Source organism: Ischnura elegans, chromosome 12 (assembly GCF_921293095.1).
Source record: "Ischnura elegans chromosome 12, ioIscEleg1.1, whole genome shotgun sequence".
NCBI lineage: Eukaryota > Metazoa > Arthropoda > Insecta > Odonata > Coenagrionidae > Ischnura > Ischnura elegans.
This window is the reverse complement of record NC_060257.1, coordinates 36,726,336-36,738,753: the sequence shown is the minus strand read 5'-3', so window position 1 is coordinate 36,738,753 and position 12,418 is coordinate 36,726,336. Positions and strand designations below refer to the sequence as shown.

Genomic DNA, 12,418 nt, shown 5'->3' with positions numbered 1-12,418 from the left:
CTGACTTTACAACAATCGTAAATGAGTCAAAAAAAGGAATTTATGAAACAATGTAGCAATGTCATACTGTGAAATAAAATCAAATACACATATGTTACATGTATTTGATTTTATTATATATTATCATATGCATAGATGTTATATGTTGTCATATGCATATATGTAGGAATCAAGGCACAGTAGCAAGTCAGCATTAACATTTGTCACCCAGTCAGGGCAGTAACATAATACCTACCTCACCGCTCACATACAGCTTCCACAAATTTGCATTTTCCAATAAGCTAACTATAATAATTAGGTTCCTAGTAGAGATAATAATACATAATTAGGATAGGACTATAATGCAATTAGGATTCTCCAGCCATTGACAGATCTAGGGGGGCACATGCCCCCCCAGGCCCTTAAAAATAAGCAAGATTTTTAATATGGTCCCATTATCATTGTGTTCATTTTGTATTACGAGGTATCCTTGTGCCCCCCCCCCCCCCAGAAAGAAATCCTGGATCTACCTCTATCTCCAGCCGACCACAAATGAAACCCACCGTGCATTTAATTGGCTTATGAAAGTCGCCGCTCTTGACATTGTAAGTAAAGCAATCCAAATTTCACGAGAACAAATAATCCATTGCAAACATTGGGAATAAATGGATAGCTTTACAATCATTGATGCAAAGTGGAATTTTGAGAGATTTTACATGATAAGATAGCAACGTAAAGATTAACTACCCTATATAAAAAAACAATTAATTCATAAATGGTATAATTATTACTCTGAATATTTTTATTTATAAACTGTACAATATAATATGATCCATGAGATAAAATTCATCATTCATGAGCATCAATGGTGAAAATGATAAACACATAAGATGATATCAAGATTTACAAAAAAAAAAGATAATCATATATGCAACAAAATACATCTTTTGATCAATGGGAGCAATGAAACAATGTTATGACTACTTATTCACCTTATATACAGCAATCTTGCATGTTTTAAGCTTATTGCTCGTCAGTTCTTAAACATTTTAATGGGTTAGGAATGATAACATACACTTTATAAAAAAAATATCATATGAACAGAATTAGTATGACTTCGATCACCATGCACTTGGCAGCTATGAAGATTCCATAGGTCAGCAAAAGTTGAGGTTATACCACTGCCTCATATGACATACCCCATTTGACTAAGTGAAGGCTAAAGGTGGTATGAGATGGACTGTTGAAATAAGTTCATTACTCACCACTGATTATACCAGAGATCACTTTCTACAATAAAATGACTACGTATTTACATAGGTATGAAACAAATTTATACTCTGACGAGTTTAGGCATACAGATTTTACCTTAATTTTGATCATTTCATCACAAAAATTCACAATATAATTTCAATATGGCAAACAATATATACCTATCACTGAGTAATAAAATTATACATCAACAAATAGTCAAAAATAATGACTAGCTCATGTAACAAAAGGAAATTTTTACATATATGTCAATAGAACTAATAGGCACACAGGTTCTTACAGGAAATGAAAAACCACTAAGGCACTTAAAAATTCATCATTCATGCAGTAAAGTCACACTTTTTACTTAAGGAAAAAATCTTGCATTGATATTAATTGGAATAATTTTACTATGAACAAAACTCCAATCACTTTTCATATTGGCTGGACGGAGAATTCCATACACACCATTCAGAGGATTCACAATGCTTTTGAGAAACACAAATTGTTGACATGTGTCGAATTAAAGGAATAACCAGGACAAAATAAGACAGCCTCAAAGAAGAAAAAGAAATCATATGAACACTTCAATAACATTTCAATCATATGTAGGCAAAAGTACCTCAATTATTAATTTCAATCACATGATCAATTAAATATTGAGTACTGAGAATAATGTAACAAAAACCTATCATGAAAAAAATTTGTCATGACTTAATTCCCATCCATCAACTCTGGGTAGTAATGGATTTAGTGACTTCTTAATAAACTATTCTCATTTTTAAAAACACATCTCCAGTGAACTCTATGCTCAAAAATACATTCATAAAGTAAAACTAAAATATTTAAATTCTACATGAAAATGCCAACAAAAAAGCATAAATGTTGTCAATTTGAGAAAGAATTAGCAGTTAATTTACAGAATGCCAATAAATGTATTCTTGCATGATATACATAGACTATTCCCAGCAATTCAAACCAAAGCAAACAATATGGTCTTGGAATAAAAATATCTATACAAACTTAGATATTAAATGTTGAATATCACATTTCTTGACACATTTACCTTTCACAAAGGTAACTTGTTATCGCCACAATATATTTTTTGCCAGTATATTTGCACTTAGGGACTATAAATATGAAAATTAGATCCATCAAATACATCAAAATATGAAATCCTCGCAGTGAAAAGTGGGTCAGGAAGACACTATCTCAGATATCAAACATTTTTCTTGGTTCAATTTCTTCATATATGTTAGGCCTAGCTGTACAGCTTGTACACTTGAAGCTCAAGGAAGCACCAACTTGAGTGAAAGTTAACCTGAAAATAAAACATTATTAAAATATTTAGTTATTGCACATAATTTCAGCATGAAATTAAAAACTGACACATTACATCGGAGCGACAATCACACCACCTCAAGCAATTTCATGATCAAAACGAAAACACTATTATATGAAACACTAAAAGTAAGTTACAAGTAATATTAATATTAAATACATCAATTATGGGAGCACACACTAGCATTACTTCAGGGGCGACCTTTTGCCATGTTATTATTATATTGTGAATTTTTGTGATGAAATGATCAAAATTAAGTTTAAACATTGCAACAAATAAAACAACATGCATTAGGCAAAATAAGAATCATTAGTTTGTCCCATGTCGTGCAACCAAAATGTTTGATTTTGACATCCCAAACTCATTAGTTACCGTATGTGTCTGAATATAGTCCCCCCTTTTTTTCCAAAACTGCCGAAGGTAAAAGTAAAGGGGGGGACTATATTCAAATGCAATTTTTTTTAACTTTTCCCGAAACTGAAGCCTCAAAATTAGGGGACTATATTCAGAGGGGGACTATATTCGGAGAAATACGGTATTCTGCCCAAAATAACACACATTGCTATGACATGCATCATTAATGGCCTCAAACTTAACTCTCACCCGAACGAAACTAATAGCTAAGGGTGTTATGGTTGCGGTCATTTTATTGTCTGATGATGAACCACAAAAATTGGTTGTAGATGAATCAGTGCACACTTGCCCTTGAGATAAGGAAAACTCTTCAAACAATCAAATCAATCATGCCACATTACCAAGGACAGGAATTAGTTTCATGCAAACAAATTTTTCATAAATATTAATTTTTAAAGCTAGCCTTGCCCATTTGCAACCAATTTCTAGAAAAAATATTAAATATTAGCTACTTATACTATGTTGTTAAGTAATTAGGGAGGTACACCGAATGTGTAAATGTAAAAATTCACTAGCCATCGGCTAAGGGCTCCCTAATCAGTTGCTCCTTAAGTGCACTGCAGCCTAATTCCTGCTCCTAGATGATGAGTTTTGTACAAATGTCAGTTTATACAGGATGTAAAAGAGACTAAATACATTGCTATGAAAAGGCTAGTGATAGAAGACAGGAATGGAGAACTGCATCAAACCAATCTTAAGATTGTTGATTAATGATGGTGATTTTGTGAGTGAACGATGGTCACCTACCTACAGTGACTGATATAGGCACGCTTTGCCAATGTTGGCATCAAACGTTGCCAGCACTCATGAAATTCCAGCTTCATCTAGAAAATACAATCATATCTATGCAACTACGTAGTACATTTAAAGTAAGTAAAAGCAATTTAATCACGTAAATTATAGCCTTACTACAATTATTGAGCTTAGCAGTGTGTAAATATTGAGTGTTGTGCCCAATGTGGACATTGCAGGACAGCTGTGGCCTTTTGTTTTTAAATTTATCCTGAGGATTGTGTTTTCAGTGTGTTGCTGTTTTCATGCACTATGAATTATTATCATGCAATTTTTTCAAAATTCAGGTTGATAACAGCATATAAGATGAAGAAATCAGTTTGTTTACTAATTTTTTTAGAGTGAAACTTCTACCATTTTTATGACCAATGAGTAGTGCTTGAGCCGGATAGGATTTTTATAATGCCTGTGGTAAATATTTGTTAGGAGTAGAATTAGCTTCTGCCATAGATCACTGTGGCTCCTACTATTGCTATTGGGAGGTGTGGGATTTCACCTCCTACTTCTACTCGTAGAGAAGTAGCAACTGACAATACAGCCCTTGGTCTGGGGTGAGCTGTAGCCTCTTCTATCAAAACCAATCTCTCAGATAAAGCAATGAGTGAATGACTGCCCTTTTATTCATAAAATATTTTAAGGACCACAAGGACTCATGTTGATAACTAACATTTCTTGAGCTACAGTTCCATACACACATCGCAAGAATGTTTCCGTAACTCTAAAAATCAGAAGTAGTCGGTACGAGAGAGTAAAAACAGCAAATTGAACAAGGGTTATAATTGAACTCTCCCCTTCCAAATCAGAACCATAAAAATACTTATTCCACTTCTTATTTGAGTAACGTCATGTCCTTTGACTACATTTGATGTTTAAAGATGATATTCATCAGTTGGGACTAAGTTTTTAAATGTTTCTTTGGCTGAAGATAAAAGTTTGTTTCACTCTCTCTCACTCACTCCTTAAGGTTGGTTTGGGTAGGAGAACGTAAGGCTCATCCTGACTTAGCCACATGACATGCTGAGGATTTTGTTTGAAGGGTGTCCAGAGGCTTCACCAAGGATTTGAACCAAGGACCCTCCACTCAGATGCCCCCACTTTGTTCATATAATTTAATTCCCATATTCAAATTTTAAAGATGATGATTTAATCGTTGAAAGTCAGGCTTTGTTAGAATGGTCGCTAAGAAAACAACTGACCAAAATGAAGGGCAATCGTGAAAAATAAAACAACGAAGAGGATGTATTTGGTGTAGATTTGAGGGGAAAGAGAAAGAGTTATGTAATCACACTTGTTCAAAAATAGATTTCTTTTAAACATATTTGGCGGCTTCCAGTAGCCTAAACCACCCATCCATCAAAATTGACAGTTGACTACTAAATTTCAAGTATTTTAATAATATCGACAACTAAACATGTCCCATGATAAGAAGTTACATTATATTACATTATTATAGGCATACATGTTATCTGATATTACAGCAAAATCACTGCCACATTAGCAAAGTCTGACCTAAGCCTGGCTGTAGGCAAATGTGTCCGTAGCATTCCTTTCATTATCTGACACCAAAAGACCCTATAAAATTCATCAGATTTACAGTAATATTAATTACTTTTGTGAGAAGAAATAATGTCAAATTTTTCCTTAAATTTCCTAGCATCCACACCACTATATTATGCTCCAGTCCCTAATCAGGGTTCCAGTCTCAAATAATTCAAACCTGAAATTTCCCCCATTAATTCCTTAAATTGATAATACAACTGATCTACTTGCTATACCCTATGCTACCCAGTTGGAGTATACACTTTAACCATGCCAGCTGTGTAATTGATGACAAATGACACTCTTAATGTTAGATTATAGTCTTAATCATAGTCTCTTCCATTTTTAACATAATGACAGTCATCACAGTCAAACAAAGAGGCACATTACGTATTCTCTGTACAAACCTTGTGTTCTAATAAATTCACTACAGAAATAGGCATACAGGAAACAATTGTGGCTCAGGAATTTTTCTGTTACCAACAAAACACCCAAGTACCTGCTCTCATGCCCAGCAAATTGGAACTAACTCAGAAGCGGAATGATTAGATTGAAGACACTGATTCTTACAGCCTGATTACAAATTACATTAAAACGTACGCATTAATGCGTGAATGCATGAACGAATTTGGTTGACCGGGACAGTACAAAGTATGAATTAATGAACCAGTTTGGAACAGGTTCTAGTTTCTGTTAATGCATTTAAATAAGTTGGGTGGTTACAAGGTGCATTTTTGTGTTCATACAGTTAGACATTAACATGCACATGCTTATGTATTGCATAACCATCCCTTTACAACAACCCACATCAATCCAGGAAAAAGCAACAACAGAAATAAATATCACTACTTAGGCTACCCAAGACTACACACCCTATAAGAATGTTATTAATTTTACTTACTTTGAATAGTTCTTAGACGGACATAGCTAATAGGCAGCAATATTAGGATCCCCCTCCTTGATGAGGTAGTAACTGGCAACTAGTTTTGCAGAGTCCATGGTAAGTAGTTGAGTTGACCGAAATCTTGAAAACCATAGGATTGGTCATTGCACATACATGTAAAACTAAATCAACAGTTGTGAAAAAGTGTATGACTTTTGCGCATGCAAGGCACAGTTCAATCCCTCAAAACATCCAAATGAGTTCTTTAGGATCCCAAGTCTTTTCTTCTTCAGAATGTGCCTAAATGGCCTGAACCAATAGGGACAAAAAATACAATAGGTAACTAAGGTCCAAAATGTTGACGACTATTGCGGACAAATATCCCTTAGTATCACACTTTGCCACATCACTACCATCAGCCATCAATCCTATGACTTTGAATCACTTGGGTGACCTGTCAAGATTTCCCTAACAAATGGTCCAACGACTTTCCTTGAAAATCGAAAAGTTGAGTCACCTTCATCCGGGGTTCAAGAGAAGACGGGTAACACAAAGCAGGGTTCTTCAATTCAATGCAGGCTACTAATACTGTAACTTGTAGGGTATGAGTTCGCGAGGCATTTTTTTCATAGCTGGCTGATTGGCGACTCCCGCGGGCCAAAGAAACAGGAATGGCTCTCGGGATGATTACATTTTGGCAGCATTTATCACAGTACTTGACCACTGAGGAATAAGGAAAAAAAGGTATTCAGTGATAATATCCGACGCTTCCACTGCTAGTGACACTTCCGCAGCCACTGTCACTCACTATGTGAGCATAAACTGGATACGCGAGAGTTGTGCTGAGCAAGTCATTGTGCTCTTCCAATGAATTCTGAGAGTAGTGCAACACGAGCGACTTTAGGGATGGGTAAATATTATAGGGTTCAGCAAAACCATAACCACGGGAAGTCTCGTAAATTATGCAGTGATTGGTAACTCCATGGCAAGTAATGGACAATGCATACTGCCCAATGCGACTCCTGCTAGGCCTGACGAGGAATGTACCATCAGGTGTGCCTGCCAACAATCTTTCCGCCATCTCCCTCGAACAGTCTTGAATTAACCATGTATTGATGTCTTGATGCGGTAAACTATCAAGGTCCGTTTCCACTTCGTACCCTCTTCCGACTTCAAATGCGTTGTAGCGGTGAGGTTTGATGCCATGGGCTTTCAACCAATTAATATGCCTATCCTTTTGTTTGAATAACTCTATAATATCTGGCTTAAGGGAATTCATTTCTCTTTCCAAAGTCCGGCTGTACACTATTTGTTGCTTCAAACTTTCATCCACATGCTCCTTGCTACTCATCAAAGTGGCCAATCTTTGCTTTAGCACCTCTAAATTCTCCTCCAAACTCTTGGTTTCGTGCGGTTGCGCCTGGCTGTGAAAACCTTCCTGAAGCTTAATTTGTCCTTGGAACATGCTAACTGCTGCTCGAAAAGCATCCAAGGCCTGCTTTTTTAAATTAATCGATTCTTTCGTCCTCGCCAAGTCTTCAAAATAGTCATCATAGCACCTGGTCTTGGATGTATATTCCCTGTCGATATCTTCTAAAGCTTGCATTACTTTTCCAGCATCAGCCGCGTTACCAATTTCATCTTCCGTGAATCTAGACACCGGATACAAAAGCTTTATATCCAGAATCGAATTATACTGCGCGAGAGATTCGTTCCTGTAAAAATTGACCAACTCAACGACAGAATTAAATTTATAAGGCTCTGAAAATCCATATTTTCCAGCCCTGTGACCTATTTTAATCAATTTGTTGGATCCTCCTTTTCTAAGAGTAAGGGTGTAATCACCTCCTTTGGTCGAAGCATTACGAACAAGAAATGTTCCGTCAGGCGTATCGTTTAATTTTTCGTTGACATCTTCCCGAGAAATATCTCCCCAGAACCATTCCGCTTCCTGTAACAATCTGTGAGCGTCCACCGATAACGTAGTCGCCAGTTCCCCACGATCACTTTGAACTGCCGGTACTGGGTGGGGACGTGACACCTTCCGGGGAGGTAACGCCGGTGCAGATGACATTTCTTTACCCACCGTATCACCATGTAGTACAGGAGGTTCCATGTTTACGATTCGTAAGTAATTCCACAAAAATGACAACAATTTGGACTCCTCAGACTAGTATGGATGAGGAATTACCGGTTAGTGAGTTTCGAGGACAAATATACAAAATTTGGTATCCATTCCATCCCATCCAAGTCCGTTAACGTGGTTGGTGCTTGTCATGCGATACTTGTCTTGATGCATTCGATCTACTCGTGCCAGTTCCCGTCCCTTTCAAGCATAAAATTGTTCGTAGTAAACATCATCTAATCAGGACAGGCGGAAAATACAAACCGAAAGCCAAAATACCACACATTGCGACTCTTGATTGGATTTCAGTGTCATTAACCATAGAGAAGATGGGCAGCACTTAGCAACACTTAAGATCATACTGTGAACCAATAAGAACCTTAATGGTTCAAGTTTAATGTGCTTCGCATTATTGCCGGCAAGACATCAAACTTATTGGTAAACGTAACAGTTATGTAAATTGCACATGCCACACACCACCTTAATATTTACAGCTTGATGTACTTGGCACCAAATGAAGCTAAAGCGGTCGTCATAGCGCTTTTACGTACATGGTATCTGCCGTTCGACACAATGACACAGGACATCCACCAAGATATCCATGTAACTCAGCGTACACCGCAGACACTCTTTCAAGCAAAAAATGTTTGCATGCAAAATCATCTAAACAAGACACCTACTGAGCGTTACCAAACACAAACATCGAGATCACAAATGCAACATACTATCGCTCTTGATTATACTCGAGGACCAATTATCTAAAAGAAGATGTCCAGCACTTTTCAACACATTGGCTCATCATATGAACCTCAAAGTCACACGTCAAACTGGCTTTGATTTACCACTTAGTGGCAACAGTATCTTCTTTCCGAGTTCATAACATCATGACATAATCGGCAAATTTCACTCGGCACCTCCAAGGATTGAAATATGACATGCTTGCCACCAAAGGCCGTTATATCGGTCCCAATAGCACTTTTACGCGGATGGTATATGTCATAAAATGAAATTCCGCTGGAACTTTTGCCTAAGTATCCACTCGTGACAAAGTCCGTCTCACTGGGATTCTTTCAGATATAAAATTGTTCACAGACAACGTCATAAGAATAAGGCACCAAGTGAGCACTGCCGAACATACACAAGAGTGAAAGTACAGAGCATAGTAACTCTTGATCTTTCAGTATCATTAACCACCGATGAGACGAACAGCACTTAGCAACACTTTGGAACATAATAAGAACCTTAATGGCTCATGTTAAATTGGCTTTATATTATCATTGGCAAGACATATCAATCTTAAAGGAACCCATGATCACAATGCTAATATCACACGTCACTCGACAGCTTCGCGATATTTAAAACTTGATATACTAGCCACAAGAGGATGTTTCAGCGGTCCTCATGGTCGAATGCTGAAGAGGAACAGGATACATGAAAGCACTCCTTAAAGGCTGGAGATCACGACAATTTACAACTTAAGGAAAATTATACTAGCTTAATTGAACATTAATTACAACATAGACGCACAGTTGAAGCACAATAACAGCTATGAATTCAGCAGGACATTACGGTAACGCTATTGTACGCCATGACCTTCGCATTAGATAGTCAACTTTTAGTAAATGTAGCATTTGGACGCTAGATACGCCCTTTGCACCCCTTCAACCAACCGCCCATGCGTGATTGGGAAGACGTCAGCTATGGTAGGTGATGGGTGAAAATCAGTCGAAAATGTTTCCGCAGGGAAAGACGCCTAAATATGTTAGCATTAGAACCTTCATGAAAACCATGATTTGGCAGAAAAATCATGGTTTTCGGATTGACTCCTGTTCTTAGGCGGTCCTGTGGAAACAAAACTCAAGGCGAAGGATATATTCTCATTTTATTAACTTCTCCAGCATATTTTACATTAGTTCCATGATTAATATGTGTAATTTACGACTATGAATATGGTTTATTGAACACCTAATAATTTCCGCAAAGCGAACGCATTCTCAATGATTTGCTAGCAAATGAGCGGAAATCCACCGAAAGACTTCTTCTGCGGTACTCCGACGACTGCCGTACTTTGTACGATAAGAAATATAAACGACAAGCTTACTTGACTCAAAATTTAATTACAGTGTATACATGATACCCACTATTTAAATCGAGGTGAAATCGAAATATTTTAGACTAAATTTCCCATACGACGAATCTGCAAAATGAACCAAAGTGATTGATGAATGCGGCATATTTTGTTTTTACATGATAATGACGACAGAAAGAAATTCTCATGTATTATTAGAGATTTTTTTGCCGGAAACTGCGTTTTTTTACTTCGAACTGAGACATTATTATCAAACTGTCGGAGATTCGTTGCGGTATCGTCGGATCCACAAATCACGTGAGTATGGGTGAGGTTAAATTTTCAGCGTAAATGATACTACGGATAGTATCTATATCAGTTTAGTCGCCAATACAAATGACTGCCGCCTGGCGCATAGTGTTGACTTGCGCTCACCTTTTCCGTTCCGTCAAATTTGAAGAGTGATTTAGTGGGTTATTACTGATGTATTTGTTGATGTTTACGTGATCCTTCTTGGTGAAATGGAAACATCGTCAAAAAAGAGTGAAATCATGCGGTTGACATTGAAGAAATCTCGTCTTCAATTGCAAGAAGCAGCTCTGAAAGAGATATTAGCTATTGCTGAGAAACAGCTCACGGCAGTTGAGGTATAATAACGCATTCTTCATTCTTTGAGGTGTGCAGACATTTATTTTGCTGGGCGAGGTGAGACGTCGTTTACTTTTTCCTTTGTCATTTGCAATTGCAGGTAGAAGGGTATCAACTGGACAGTTACGCGAGGATGATGGCTCATGCAGAAGATAGAGAAAGTGACTTCGAATCATCCGAACCGGAACCGCAACCTGACTTAGAACCGCAGGTTCTTACTGAAGAAGAATTAAATAAGACCGAGCTTAAGTTAGACTGCCGCCTTGATGGTATGATGGATATATATATATTTACCCTCTGATTTCTGGCTTTTTCCATCTACCACAGCACCCTTGTCCTCGTCCTTTTTCTATTCCATGTTCCTATCCCTTTCTTTCCTTACCTTTGAATTTATATGTAGGTTTGCGCTTAAGGCGCCGTGTGCATGAATGTAGTAGTATATATATAACGTAAAAAACCCTAGGATGGGCAGTATCACAGAACACACAAGATAAAGATTAAAAACTCACATTAATAACTGATATATATATGGTTTAAAATAATTTTGTTTTTTTTTCAGATATGCTTGGCGGTAGGTACCATGTCGAAGAATATGAAGATGAGGACGATGATGAAGATGAGGATGGAAAGGAGTTTCTGTCGTTGTGAAACTATTTCAAAGGGCCTTTGGTATGAATCGGCTTGGCAGTTGCGAACTCCAGATTACCAAGGAAATATTGTTTTGGTGCTACCTGTGATTGTGAGAGACAATTGGATCTTTTCTTTTTGAGGCATTATTGAGTTTTTGTAATTTATTTTTGTGATAATGCGATGTTGCGTAAATGAATAAAAATCTACCATTCAACATAAATTATCCGTAAAAGATATGCATTTCCCACAATTGTGGCACAACCTGAACAGACTGAAAATTATGCATTATATTTCATAACTGGCTCAGCCCTACCTGCTCAACACCTCTTTTCTCATGCCCCTACACAATTTTCCAAAAAGATATTTCTTTCGTCTCTGGCTTCATCCCTTTACAAACTTCATCCAATCAATTTGTCTGTGGAACACCAGTTTCCAGGCAACCCACCCCAATTCTGAACCCCCTCACTAGAGAGAAGAATTAGTTAATTTGGAGGTGAGTCTATTGAGAGCTTGCTAAACAGCAAATTTCCTGACGTTGTTGAACTCCTCCCATCCTTCTTTTCTTTCTTGCCCCATAATGTAATTACGTACAACAACAAAGTGGCTTTTTGACCTCGGCCCTCTTTCGCTATCACCAACTATCCTAAAGGCCGTTTTACATGGTACACGGAATTGTGAAATCTGATGTACGTGCGAAGGCGCAATCAAAATTGCATCGTGTAAAGCGGTGAATTGCTAGAACACATG

The 12,418-nt window shown here is 37.3% G+C and overlaps 2 protein-coding genes across 2 annotated transcripts; one reads left to right on the top strand and one right to left on the bottom strand.

Annotated features, from left to right (window-relative positions):
* Positions 1 to 766: 766 nt before the first annotated feature.
* LOC124168964 (phosphatidylinositol 3-kinase regulatory subunit gamma-like) lies at positions 767 to 9,929 on the bottom strand. The gene is made up of 2 exons (XM_046547386.1): positions 6,219 to 9,929; positions 767 to 2,551 (listed from the first exon to the last, which is right to left on the bottom strand). Exon 1 carries the CDS (start codon positions 8,314 to 8,316, stop codon positions 6,949 to 6,951), a length of 1,368 nt encoding a protein of 455 aa, XP_046403342.1. The 5' UTR covers positions 8,317 to 9,929; the 3' UTR covers positions 767 to 2,551; positions 6,219 to 6,948.
* Positions 9,930 to 10,783: 854 nt separating this feature from the next.
* On the top strand, positions 10,784 to 11,891 carry LOC124169012. Its single transcript, XM_046547474.1, has 3 exons — positions 10,784 to 11,040; positions 11,142 to 11,310; positions 11,601 to 11,891. The coding sequence occupies exons 1-3, from the start codon at positions 10,915 to 10,917 to the stop codon at positions 11,687 to 11,689; spliced, it is 384 nt and encodes a 127-aa protein (XP_046403430.1). The 5' UTR covers positions 10,784 to 10,914; the 3' UTR covers positions 11,690 to 11,891.
* Positions 11,892 to 12,418: the final 527 nt, after the last annotated feature.